The following is a 13,560-nucleotide window of genomic DNA, read 5'->3' on the forward strand; positions in this document are numbered from 1 at the left end:
AGCAAAGAGTTAGGGGTCAATGAAGTTAAATGAAATGGTGTGGGTTAAAGTAATCCTATTGGAAGATACTGAGTGGGTCTAAGCTGTTGCTCATGAAATTCAATACCATCTGAGCAATTTCGGTGCAAAACATGTACAATTTAGAGTGCAAACTGTCAGAAAGACCTTAATATTAGATATCAAAAGAAACGAGATAATTTTTGATGTAGTATTTTGTATAATGTTCACACACGAGCATGAAAATTTACAACCTGTAAGGTAACTTCTTTCAGATTTATCCAAAGCAAAGCAAGCAAGCAAGTCAGTTATAGTGTCGACACTTTATGACATGGATTAAAATAATTTGAGAAAAAAAAACGTTCAAAATTCCTTGGTATGGAAGCTTAGACGTTGGTCTTAGTGGTCACGATTCCGGGGAGCCTTACGAAATGCTCGAATTCTGCGCGGTCCTTTGGAGCACTTTTATCAGGAGCCGCTAGAGGGGGCAGATGTTTCGGCTGTTTCGGCACCTTCCTCTCAGCGTCTGGTGCGTCTGGGTCCTACAGTGTGAGGATATACAAAGTTTTGAAATAAGAAATTTGAGTATTGTCTCTCACCTGCTTACGTTTTGAAGTAGTAAGCAGCACTCCAGTCAGAAGTTCTTGATAGACATCGAAACGTAAGCAGGTGATACGAATAAATGATTGTGTAAAAGAAAACTCTAATAGCATAGGTGTGGCACTGTTAATATAAGTTAGAAAAGTTTAGTGCAGTGTCACATTGTCCTCGTCTGTCAAAAACCAAATTGAAAAAAATAGCATATGTTAAAGCGTAGTTTAGCAGATGATATGCATATGGTTACGTATGAAGTCATTGTTTGAGAAACGTTCGCGACAGTTGACTACTCACAATCTGAACATTGCCTTTATGTTCTCAATAATGAGTCACCGGCACCATGTTGGATCTATTCACCTCATTAACATGCTGTCGGTGACTGTGGCTTACAGAGACATACACTAACATTTCAATCTGTATGCAAGAATGTTATATGGAAGTATAAACTATTTACTACGTGTAAACAAGGCAATATGTGTTTACCACATGGCGGAACTCCACCTCCTGTACCTCCTCCTCCCAAGCGCGCATCACCTCGTTGAAGGACCTCTTCCCGTCTGTCACATTCCCAGTCTTCCGTTTCTGGTTGTGGAACATAGATTGCCCATCAGATGATGACAAGTCTTTAAGTCCAATCGGACGTTCCTTCCTGAAATACATAGAAAAACAACATTTTTATGGCTTGAAGCTTGTTTGCTTTCACTTTTCACGTCATTGAGTAAAAGCAATTTTTCCATTTAATCCTTCTACTGAAGCACCTTTTACTGCCAGGACCAACTGAAATTATCTAAAGATATACTTTGAGGTTTGAAATATCTTGGCAGATATTAAACGAAGAGTGAGATAATGATTCATTAAAACGTACAGATTCCAGAAGAGTTTAAAGGTTACTTAAAGGCAATCTGTAATCTCGAGACAATGAAAAGACGTAAGAAATATTCAGAGATAAATACACCCTGAAACAAACGGTTTACTACGCAGGTTTAGATAGAATTAAGGGGAAATATTCTTACGGGATCGGGCCGACTTTCCGTTTCAACTCTTGCTTTTTGACCCACATCTTGTAGATGACGAGCAGGATCATCAGTGCGACTAGACAGCCAACGACGATCCCTACTATCTCCCCTAACGTCAGGCCATTACAGGGCCATCCGGGCTCACAGTGGCAGACATAACCATTGACTTGGTCGATGCAGGTGTAGTTGTGTGGACAGGGGTTGGGTACGCAGTCGTTAGGGTTGATCTCGCAGTATCTTCCCTCGAAGCCAGCCGTGCAGTTGCACGTGTACTCATGGAAGCCATCACTGCGGGCTTGGTCTTCACAATCTGGATCCTCATCGGGTCCGACACATCTTCCCCCATTCACACATGGATTCTCGAGGACGTGGATAACTACCGTCACGAGCTTGGACCTCGCACCGAACGCATCCTCGGCGTAGACCTTCACCGTGTCCTCTCCGAAGAAGTGTTGGTCGGGAGTGTACGTCACAGCGGCAACGACCCAGTTCAGGAGGTTTGGTGAGTGTGGCAGTGTTATACCACACGGGTAGGGGATAGCAGGGCCTACCCAGGACGTGTTGAAAACATCTTCCCATTCTCTCCTCTTTGCTTCCATAGACATCGTGCAGTTTTCTTCACCGAAACGAATGTCCCGTACCCTGTTGCCAACTTCAATGGAGCCATTGGAAGGTGACTTGATGTGAAGAGTTAGTGCATCGTAGGCATCAACATCGAAGGATCCGGCCACAAACTTCAGCACCTCGAAGTCAACGTTCTCGGGATGGTTTTCTTCCACGGTTAGATGCAGTGAGCCTGATTCCTGTAGCTTCTCCTCTCCCTCGTGTACTACAAACGGCTGAGGATGGTCATTCTCAGCCCCAACATCTATGACGATCGTCGTAGTTGTGGACAGTAGAGAGAAGTCTGCACGCGACTCGGATATAGTTATAGGGATTTCTTTCGTACCCGAAAAGTCTAGAGCTGGTGTGTACCGCAACAGGCCATGCTCGTCCAATTCCAGCATGTCCTCAGAGTTCTTCTTCTGGGGGCAAAGAGTATGTAATTGTGAGGAGCAATATATGTATTGCAAAAATGATCAATAATACCATTGACATTGTTGATGCATTTGCCTAATCGTCATTTTAAGTATAGAATCATAGCGTATGTAACCACATCTTGCAGCAATTAACATTAACGCTATCCGTTACATTTCATCTGACCCTTTCCTCCCTAATGACCTCAATGAATTTGAGCTGATTTGAGCTTCTCATGAATAAATAAATGTTAAAAACCGCCAAGATATGACTTAGTGGTACATGGTATTGATCTAATTAATATCTACCTGTTGTTGATTCACCTGGAAGATCAAGTCATCATCCTCTGGGTCTTCAGCGATGAGCTGAGAGACAAGAGTGCCCTCATCTTCGTCCATGTGCATTCGTGTCGGAGACAGTAGGACAGGTGGCAGGTTTTGGAAGGTAGAGTTGATAATGACGACAGCAAACTGGGAGGAGCCTGAGAAGTAACGCTGCTCGCTTCGCTTGTAACGGCTATATGTGCCCGTGGTGGAGCACAGCTGGAATTAAAGGACAACATTTTCATGATTATTTTTCTCTAATGGAATGTGTTATCAAACTAGCCGATCATCGCAGTAACATCTTAATCTGTTAGATTGATCCATTTATTTTCATTTTCTGTGCATAAGAAATGGTGGAATTAAGTGCCACTGTAATACAATATAGACATTACCTGAACAGTGAGACGTCCTTTTAGCGTGCTGTTGTCCGATGCTTGAGGATTGTCAGCACAAGTGCCGTTAACGTCCTTCCAATTTTCTTTTTCTACATAAAGTCGCAAGCACAAATTGATTAATCACACACAACATTGTAAATAAGTTGTGAGTCAGACCCTTTTTAAAAGGACATGCATGTACATTTGGATGTTAAGTATGAGGTATACCTAACAATCTAGAGGCTGTATCATACCATCTTGTAAAGTAGAAAAATTACTGAGGATATTGTTTGGCAAGACATTTTAAAGTATTTCAAAGTGTGTAGGGTCCTACGTTTTCATATCAACTAGAGTTCTGGACCCCATACCTACGTAAAATAGATCATGTGCAATGACTCAACATTTACATATTTTTTTGCAAAGGGATATCTACTGGGAAAAGAATGCTACCGAAATATCAAAAAATCATTTAAAAAATCCGTTGTTACTTTCTTGAGTTATACTCCTCGGTAATTTTGAGCAAATACGACCCTCCAATTTCATAACTAGCCGCTAGCTACAAGCCCAGGCTAAAGCCTTTCCAAGCACAAGCTTTCTTAAGCCCGAAAATGGTTACAATACATCTTGTTCAGAATGTGAATGAAGCCAAGGAAAGGCCGTCACACGCCACAGACACACTAAGCTAGGAACTAAGCCACCCAGCCGTTCTTGAGTTATATTGTTGATAGACACATATACAGACTGACAAACGCTACTAAAAATATAACCTCCATGAATATTTCATGGCAAAGGTGTACTGTACAGGCTTAAAAGCCTGATCAGGAAAAATGTTATCACCTGGGTCCCAGAACACGACTGCTGGCACCTCATCTCTCACTAGAGCGGAGTCATTGAAAGTTACGGTGACTGTTAATGGCGTATCGAGCTCCTCCCCACCAATAGACGACACGAAGAATGATTTACCAAGCATTCTTCGGACCCTGTGAACAATAAGTATTGATGAGTTTCTGATGAGACATTTGTATGCTCAGTGCACATGGTGCTTTGAGCCGAACAATCAATGGTTGGGCGTGACAAATGACTTTGCCGACAGATAAACCTACGTATCTTGATTATTATCATTTACAATCATACCCCCTTTGCATTGCTGATAGTTTTTGCTACAATTAAGTAGATGTGTCACCACAAAACGGTGTTGGTAGAAAGTTTAGCACCAGCTCACTCAGAGCCCTAGTGTTCGAATCATGAATGTACAGTCATGATAGTACATAGGATTCAAAGAGTTTGACATATCATTGAACAGGAGTTTCAATGATGATATGTGATACAATGGAATTAACAAAGTGACATCGTAAATACGATCAATCGAAATCAAATTTGCACATTATTTTGCAAGCTTTATGCATATCTACTAAACTATCTACCTATGCCTCGCAGATAAAATACTTGTATTTGCATGCTGAAATTACAAATGAAAATGTTATACTTTTCACTCTCATATTCTTTGTTACCTGTTTCTCAGGAATCTGTCCGTCTGGTGTATTGTAAAAGCAGGGTTAGTGATGTAGGGGGTACTGGATGTGTACATTCTGGTGACGTCATGGTCTGTAAGAATACCTGCTCCAATAGCTCCAGGATTCGAAAGCTGACCTGCAGGATAGTATCATAAGATAATTTTACTGTAATTATTTTGCAATCTTTCTGTCAAGTTCATTATGTGATATGGTATTGTTGCCACGTCAGTATTGATGTATTTTATAATGGCGGACAACATAAATAAAAGCCAATAAAATTGTTAAGCTAAGTTTGGATTCAAATAAAGTAAAAGAAAAAAATCAAATAAGGTTAAACATCATAGATTGGTATGGAGATCTAATTTTAGAATCACAGATTGAGCTACAATACTTTTATGTAAGCACGTTAGCTACAAACTAAGAACTAAGAATATGTAGAGAAAACGGGCTATGTTCCATATAACGTAGCAAGCCCGATAAAATGTCCCAATTTATGTATGTTAGCTAATGAACTGAGTTAAGTATCCAAGTACCCACCCCTTTACTTCCATGACGACTTCCATGACATGGAAGACTGCGTTTGAATCGACAAACTTGTCTTAGAGATGTGTTAATTATTCAAATTTGGACGGGAAAGGTGTATACATATTTAACAGGTGTAAGATTTTGGCGAAGTGAGGCTAAACCACAATATATAGTACATACAAATTTTCAATGCGCGAGCAATGGATAAAAGATAATGGAAATACCTTGACGTTTTGATATGATGACGGAGTAGTTGTCAGATTGTTGACCATGTACCAACACCATGTCACCAGCAGATCCATTTGTAAAACTAAGCAGGTTGTCCTCAGGCCCTAATGTGTCACAAGTCGTGGTCGTAAGTGACACATTACTCGCAATATATGCTATTATAATACATAAGCGTAATGATAAAAATAGATGTAATTAAAAAGATGAAACTCATCCTAGGAATGGTAATTGTAAAGTAGTAGCATTTAAAACGAACAGACTGTTAGATGCTGATGTTAACGTGATTGTTTAAAACGCCGACTTAACACCTATATAAAAGAAAATGTCGAATAATTGCAATTATATATAGCCCTAACGCAAAGAAAAACATCAGTAGTAACTTAGTTGCCAAAGAAAGCATTAATTTGTCTTTTTGTGAAATAGGACACTTACTTATTATTGTTCGTTTCTTCACGACGATGTCCTTACACTTGTGACCAGCATGGCAAGCCGTCAGACTAGCGAGTAACGTTCTAAAGAGACATAAATGCAACATGCAGTATGCTGAAATTTTATTTAGTATGATTCCAAATCTTTGTTATGGTCGTAGAGCGAAAAAAACGTTGAAAATAAACTTAAAGAAAGAAAAGCATGAATATATTCCACATACGATACTGTGACTTTTCCATTCATGTCTTATTTGCAATGAGAGCAAAAATCAGACCATAGAATATCATCGTGTGTATCCGATGATAGGTGAAATAGACCCAAATGACTTTTTTTTACGCTTGGTGAAGCCACACCTATTGCTCGAAAAGAGTTAAATACGTCTCATGTCGGTAATATTTACTCTTAAGAGGTAGTTCTTGTTGTGCGCTTATTTAGATAAATTTAAGTCCCTAAACGATATAAAAATCACGTATAAAAATATATATGTATTTCACCTGCCAGGTTCCACGTAAAACTTGTTGTGTTTGCTGACTTTCCAACCGTCTGTACGACTTGGCAGGTCCGAGATGTTGACCTTTGACCTCCCAAACGACAGTTCACCTTCCAACACCTGCACCCATCCGGACTCGTTATACCCCACCTGCGTCTGGGGAATGACGTCACCACGGCTGTCCATTGAAGTCCCCACACTGAACTCTGTAAGAGTATAATATTGCATTGAGTGCATTTGCTCGTGTTATTTTTGTATGCAGGAAAGGCTAACCCTGGCATGGGAAAGACAAACCTCGAGACAACTCTATATCTTCAAGGCTATCTTGCCCCCCCCCCCTAACGACCTGGAGGTCAAGGGACTAGGTAGGTAGGCATTTTTGTATATCTTTCCCAGATTTTCTTACACCAGCTTGTCATAGCGGCAAACACAATAACATCAGCCGTAAATAGTTTCATCAGCTTGATACATCAATTGAACAAAGTCCTTCCTTTAATTCTTCAGTAAACGTTTCGTCGATCATTTGTCGCCTTCATCAGTACCACAAGATGTCAAATGATAAAGTAAGTTACGTCACAATACAATAGGTTAAGTTCGGATAGCACTAACTTTGTCTAGTTCATATCGCACCGATGATATTTGTTTCATTTGTACTGATGGAGGCGACAGGTAGTTATCGAAATGTTTACTGAAAAGGAAGGTTGTGAAACGACGAAGACTTTGTTCAACAATAACATCAGAGAAATAAAAAAAATAGTTTCTTTAAAGATCTTTAAAGGTTTGTTGTTTGTTTTGTTTTTAATCTTTATTTTACTAGGGTAAACATGCGAGCTGGATACAATGGGTAATGTAGATATAGGATAGGACCGTACCATAGTTGTTCACAGAGTCGTCCTGAACCCTTGTCCAGGTAATGCCCATCTGGTTCTGATCTCCGCACAGTTCGACAGAGCTGTTGAAAGTCACGTTTCTCTCCACGTGCTTCACGCATGACGTGGTGGTGTTGCTGGTACTGGTGTCCGGTGGGTCGAGCAATACAGTCACTCCTGTGAAAGAGTCAAAACTCTTGCAAAAAGATCTGCTGTATTTTCTCATTGCAGACCCAACGAGAATATGTTGGAAATTATCCGGGTGCTTAATCTAAATGCGTCCGCACATTCGTCAGGTATTTTGTTAAAAAACTGTCAGATATACCTGGTTTGATACTTTTCAAACACACACACATAAACATGATACATAAAACACTGTGACTTAAATCAAATCTAAATTGCTATAATGCATTGTCGTATGAATTATCCATCTTATAAGAGTCAAACAGGTAAATTTAGTTCAAGTAACAAAGCAAGTTATTACTGACCACTGGTTGAGTTCTCACTGACCAGACCAGCGCCGTTGACCAACCTCACAGTGACGTAATAGGTCTCTTTGTTACTTAGCTTTCCCGCTAGTTTGTTGCTGTGGAGTAAGTGTTGATCTGGTCCAACTGATGTGTAGTTTTGAATGTCCGTTTGTCCAGGGCTTGTGCCAACCGCCCATTGGCACTCCACTATCTGTGAACGACAGGGGTAAAATAGGGTTACGACAAAACTGTTCTTTTATGTTTCATGGTAATCTTCTAACCTCCAAGCAGATCCTACGGTAGCATAAGATAGTATCAAACGCTGGCAGAGGAGTGAAGCCGGCTTAGGAGTGTTACGCTACCGGAACCCCCTCCGACTCCCTTTGGTTGGCTATACTCCTTGGCCAGCTTTAATACTAACTGGTATGTCACCGTATGAGCTGCTTGGAGATTAGTTTCATGGGAGTTTGTGGAGTATTGTGTTTTGTGTGTCTGTGTTTGTTTACAGTTTGTTTGCGTTGTAATTAATGTCAGAAAAGCCGTAGAGTATAGACGTTACTGTCAAAGTCTTGAAGGAGAAACAGGTGACAGCAGAAGACACCACTCAAAGACTTATCAAACGTGGGATTTTCAAACGTCTACATACTATTAGTCTACAAATTCATGATCACCGCTTAATTATAAATTATGATTTGTATTTACGCAGCTTGAACAGTAAGTTATCCTTCTAACTGTCGCACCTCGCTCTCTATGTCGTAGCCCTCCCAGCGCACAGCTATGGTGCTGTTGTCACCCTGGTAACTAGTGGGCTCGTCCGGTGACCAGGACATATCCACGTGGAAGAGGTTCTCAACAACCGGCGGCGTCACGTCTATGTAGATCCCGTTAGAAGACGCAGTGGCAACCCTACCGGAACCTTCAAGAAAATCATCGAAACGTCACATCAGAGTCACAACGAGGTAATCACTATGTCAGTGCATTTCTATACCTAGCCTTTATGTCCACTATATGTAAAACATTTAACTTAAGCTTTAATTAAGCATCATCCCTTACCTAGCATTATTTCTGAAAAACATTAGAAAACTCAAATGCTTGATAAGAAAAGAAATATTCGAAAAAAGACTAATGTCTTACCAGCAACCGCTCTGACAGTGAGGTAGTACAGCGCCGGTACGAGAGTGTTGTTGTCGCTGTTTTCCATGAAGGAGAATGGTGTCAGGTCTAAACCTGTGAGATGTATCTGATGTACGTACGTACGGTCTTCCTCACAACCCTGATCACAACCAAGTAAGTCGCATTTTCCGGAGCATGGGATGCATGGCTTGACAACCTGTGTGTGTGTGTTTGGGGGTTCAAAGGGCAGGTTTAGTGACAATAAACTTTGTGCATGTATGTAATGTTTATCTTTGATAGCTATAAAGTATATTATTACTTATTAGTCAATGCAGCATTGAATTAAAATGTAAACTGTAGAATTTTGGACCTAACCCGAACTTATATCGTAGATACCAAACGTCTTATAATTTACCTAATAAACCCTTCTATCAATAATTTGTTACACCATCGTGGACTACCCAAACCATTTTCTGTGATTTGCTTGCTTTGTTATTGTATTTGTCTTTGCCAGGTGTAATTTATGTGTTTGTTTTCTTGAGAGGTGATGTTGATATTATCTGGTGGATACAGTACATCACCTCTGCGTCCTAGCCTGTACTTTCCTTTGTTGATCAATAAAAAAATTACCATGTAACTTATTGTAAATAATAATTGTTAACCCCCTACCTCTCTGAATGGTGCGACATCATCCAGCAGTCTTGCCGAGCCCACAGCGGCCTCGAACCTCACTACCGCGTGGTCGCCATTTCTGAACGGCTTCCCGTATAGACATAGGCTGTTGGAATCTTGTGGGAGGCTATCCATGAAATGCAGAAACAAAAATTATGATGATTTCCTTCGTAAACATGTCGATCAGGAAACTAAATCACCCCAAGTAAATCACGTTTTAGTTTTCGGGTAGAAGAGGGGATAAGGTCCCCCCCCCCCACACACACACAAAATATTATAACTAAAAACCAAAAGCCATACCTAACATAACGGAATAAAGCAGCCGTCGTTGGCGGTTCAAACGGGTCCACTAACTCCGGAATCCAGTCCTGCTTGTTCCAGGTGCTGAGAATCAGCTTTGTTGTCGGGCCTAAGGTCGGGATGCCGGTCAAAACTGCTCTTGGCTGGCCGTCGATATCCAGTCTCAATGATCGGTACACCTGGGGAAATAAAACATACAAGTATGACCAAATAAAGATGAATGATGAAGTGTGATACATGCCACTCTGCTGACATCACCTGGTAACATGTAGTCAAGTCAAGTGAAGTCAAAGTTTATTGCACGAGAGTCGTAACAAGCTTAAGTGCGATGGAAGGCAAAGTGATGGACATTGTATAAGAGACCTGGCTATATAGTAACAGCAATCTGATACAGTGCAAAAATCAGTTTCAAATGTCTTATTAGCTTTTTCAATTCATATAATCATTACCTGTGATGAGAAAATGCCCATCAATGTTAAAAAAAAAGATATAATCTAGTCAGAATGCACAGTTTATAACCGCACATTTTCTTTACGATACCGAGGCGTTGGGTAATGATAATGGAAAAACACAACGTCCAAATAGTAGTTTGGAACAAAAGTAGAATCTTCTTCTTCTTTGGCAGTCCAGTCTTCAGGAGACTAATTAGAACGAAAGTAGAATAATGTAGGATATATTCAGTAATTTACTGACAATGACAATGAAGTTTATTGCATATTCAAGCCCCATCGAGGCTAAATGCAGTCAGTTTGATACAAAAGGTAGTAAACGCAAAGATTACTCCCAGACGCTGTTGACAAACCTTGGTTGCAAAGATCTTTTCCTCGATGAACTCTAAAGTGTATTTGTGCCAGGCAGCCGAAGGATCGAAGTCCAGCTTTACAACTTCTCCTAGTTCGGATTCAGTCCCGTTCGCAAATCGACACCACATTCCGATGTAACTGTGACTGTTTGCTGTTTCTGAAACGCACATATAGTAATTACATTTTTCTGCTTGTAGTAGTGATACATAACCAGCAGCAGAGTCTCATTGAAGTAGAATGATAGGTAATTCGTCATTTCGGTTAGGGGAAAGAGAAGACACTGCATATCCGTCAGCTTTTCAATACCGGCTCCACAAAGGAAGGGGAATTCATAATTTGATGACAAGACACCACACAGTCGGCACACACCCTTCAGCTTTCAATACAGGTTCCATCAATGAATGCAAGATGGAAGGAAGGGGAATTCATAATTTGATGAAAAACGTTATATGGAATTAGGATATATGATTCTTACCTGCGTGAATTTGAAGTCCACAAGACGCATATGGAAAGCTGTTTGACTGGAACTCTGACTGTGATGTGTTTCCTTCCAAATCAGCCTTCTCAATAGTCCACCAAGGGGGAGATTCAGACGGGAGGGCGGTCGAGGTTTGCGGGTCCGGGTCCAATGTCGGGCTGGTACAGGTACAGTTACAGTCTTCTACAAAGATAAAAACGATGCTTGAAAATGAAGAAACATACACCGTTTTTAGTTTGCACGTACGTTACTATGAAGCCTGTGACACATGGTGGTGCCAATTCAATATTCTCCAAGCAGAGGTTGGGTCGTGGAGATAGCAGTGGTAGGTATTTTTTAGAAAAGCGAGCCAGCAAAATCCCAACCACTACGATCTGCGCGACCCAATATCTGATTGAAGAATACCATTTCAATGAGTTGAGTTGAGTTTATGCAGCTACACGAAGCGGCATTTCATTAATCCATTCAGAAGGTAAATCTTTTGTATAGATAGCTAAACAGCACGCCATCCAAAGTGCAGTATAATGCAGTCTTTAGAATGTATACCTGTTGTTGCTGTAACGTTGGAGGTATCTCCTGTATTGCCCCCTCCTGTCTCACAACAACTGCAGTTTGCATGGGTTCTGGAGATACCTTCCTTATGTTCAAGGCTCATCTCGTTGTGATCTCCGACCACGCCGTCCGGTCCGTCCCAGAACACCACACTGGTGACAGCCTGGAGCTCGCCACTGGCAGCAATGATGTCCATCTATGGGGTTGACATTGTAAACAGAGTATGTGGTATCAGTAACAGTAAGCCTTCAAACAGCACAGGTCGGAAGAACATTGATGCAATGGCGAGGCACTTCACGGACCTTATTAGTCTATTACAAGGAAGACATCCATAGTTCGGGTGCCATTGCCTTTTGGACCCGTGACAGGTCTATAGCGGCAAAATTAGGCAAGGACTTCGTCGATGAATAGATGACGCTTATGATTGGATATCTTGTAAATGATTTGAGCGCTGAAACGGATGTTTGCGTTTTAGAAACAGAAAAGCATTAACCTAAAGAGACAAACTTTTGAATCAAAATACTAGTATATCTAACCTCGTATTGACCCGCCCTTGTACAATCTACTTCGGTGTGGTACGCTCCCGACAACATCCTCTCGTACTTAATATCGCGCGTCAGGTGAATCGACAAGCCGTCTTCCTCTTCAAATGAAAGCTGACGAGACAAATAAATACAACAGGTTATTTCGAAGAGTTTTTAATGTATCACTATATCAATTGACAATGGACTGAGTCTTAAGACTACGAAAACTAGAGCACAGGACCGTGCGACGGTAGAGATACTTGATGGAGACGAGCAGGTGGCCAGTCCTTGGCCTAAGCACTTTGGCAGATAGGCAAATATCAATTAGAAGGGTAGCAAATTGATTAACGACGTTTCTGACACACTCGTTTAACTGCATACCTGCTCGGGATGAAACAGAATACGCCTTTTTCCGGATACTCCCCACATCCCTGTCGTGTACGAAGGAGACCAGCTGTCGTGCATTTCGTCCATAGGAAAGGTCTTCTTGGGACAGGGATCACCCTCAGCGTTGGGGTGGTTGATGATCACACCTGCAAATGCAAAAAATACATCAATTGCTGAGCCGTTTATTTCTGAATGCACCATTACCAATTGGGTGGTGCCACAAGCCACGGACCTAGCCTATTTTGTTGCAGTGTTAATTCTAATGAGTATGTCAATGAAGAGTAGACAGGTAAGAAAGATAAGCCAAATAACAAATTACTCAAGCAACTAGATGTGATTTTAAAGCTCAAGTGCCGAAAAGTTCCAGACGTAGACCTTTCCTGTTGAGGATAGGATTGTATTTTTTTATCCTATTCAGCATCTCTAACTGATTTATACACATGTATACTCAGCAAACACCAAGCAACCTATTAACCCATTCCGCCAGCCTACCCAGCTGCCATCACTTGTACATGTAGCCACATATTTTCGGAGCAAACTGTTGTTTGGATGGATATCTAGTGTCGATCAGGCTATGATTCTTTAACCTGAAGTTCATTACCTTTCATTTCTGTTAAGGAGCTCTGGTGAGTCGCATCGCTTTGGAAGTCAAATCCATCCTTGACGTCTCCCGGCACAGGGTCCCGCAGGTCCAGCAGGATGGGAGGGGTGGTGGACTCAGTCACCAGGTCCGCCCGGTTGATGGCACGGAAGACTACATAGTACGGGGTGTCGGCCTGTGATTGGGTACAGAAAGAAAAACATTCTGTGCTTACCACTTTTAAGAGCTGATGTCTGTAAAAACCAAGCAAAATCAGAAAAAGTTGGCCAAACTCAAAAAAT

The 13,560-nt window shown here is 41.2% G+C and overlaps 1 protein-coding gene across 1 annotated transcript in view; it reads right to left on the reverse strand.

The window, feature by feature from the left end:
* Nucleotides 1-20: 20 nt before the first annotated feature.
* The window catches only part of LOC118404932, a 36,201-nt gene continuing 22,661 nt past the window's right edge, over nucleotides 21-13,560 (reverse strand). Inside the window, exons 31-52 of the mRNA XM_035804317.1 lie at nucleotides 13,280-13,454; nucleotides 12,673-12,824; nucleotides 12,304-12,423; nucleotides 11,762-11,963; nucleotides 11,213-11,398; nucleotides 10,737-10,894; nucleotides 9,935-10,113; nucleotides 9,632-9,761; nucleotides 8,984-9,179; nucleotides 8,590-8,765; nucleotides 7,868-8,060; nucleotides 7,383-7,556; nucleotides 6,515-6,716; nucleotides 6,024-6,103; nucleotides 5,588-5,695; nucleotides 4,836-4,974; nucleotides 4,162-4,304; nucleotides 3,343-3,434; nucleotides 2,936-3,169; nucleotides 1,608-2,635; nucleotides 1,078-1,243; nucleotides 21-539 (exon numbers count right to left, since the gene is read on the reverse strand). Of these exons, the coding sequence (XP_035660210.1) occupies nucleotides 384-539; nucleotides 1,078-1,243; nucleotides 1,608-2,635; nucleotides 2,936-3,169; nucleotides 3,343-3,434; nucleotides 4,162-4,304; nucleotides 4,836-4,974; nucleotides 5,588-5,695; nucleotides 6,024-6,103; nucleotides 6,515-6,716; nucleotides 7,383-7,556; nucleotides 7,868-8,060; nucleotides 8,590-8,765; nucleotides 8,984-9,179; nucleotides 9,632-9,761; nucleotides 9,935-10,113; nucleotides 10,737-10,894; nucleotides 11,213-11,398; nucleotides 11,762-11,963; nucleotides 12,304-12,423; nucleotides 12,673-12,824; nucleotides 13,280-13,454 (4,389 nt within the window). The 3' untranslated portion in view covers nucleotides 21-383. The remainder of the gene's footprint in view (nucleotides 540-1,077; nucleotides 1,244-1,607; nucleotides 2,636-2,935; nucleotides 3,170-3,342; nucleotides 3,435-4,161; nucleotides 4,305-4,835; nucleotides 4,975-5,587; nucleotides 5,696-6,023; nucleotides 6,104-6,514; nucleotides 6,717-7,382; nucleotides 7,557-7,867; nucleotides 8,061-8,589; nucleotides 8,766-8,983; nucleotides 9,180-9,631; nucleotides 9,762-9,934; nucleotides 10,114-10,736; nucleotides 10,895-11,212; nucleotides 11,399-11,761; nucleotides 11,964-12,303; nucleotides 12,424-12,672; nucleotides 12,825-13,279; nucleotides 13,455-13,560) is intronic.

Source organism: Branchiostoma floridae, chromosome 17 (genome assembly GCF_000003815.2).
Source record: "Branchiostoma floridae strain S238N-H82 chromosome 17, Bfl_VNyyK, whole genome shotgun sequence".
Classification (NCBI taxonomy): Eukaryota; Metazoa; Chordata; class Leptocardii; order Amphioxiformes; family Branchiostomatidae; genus Branchiostoma; species Branchiostoma floridae.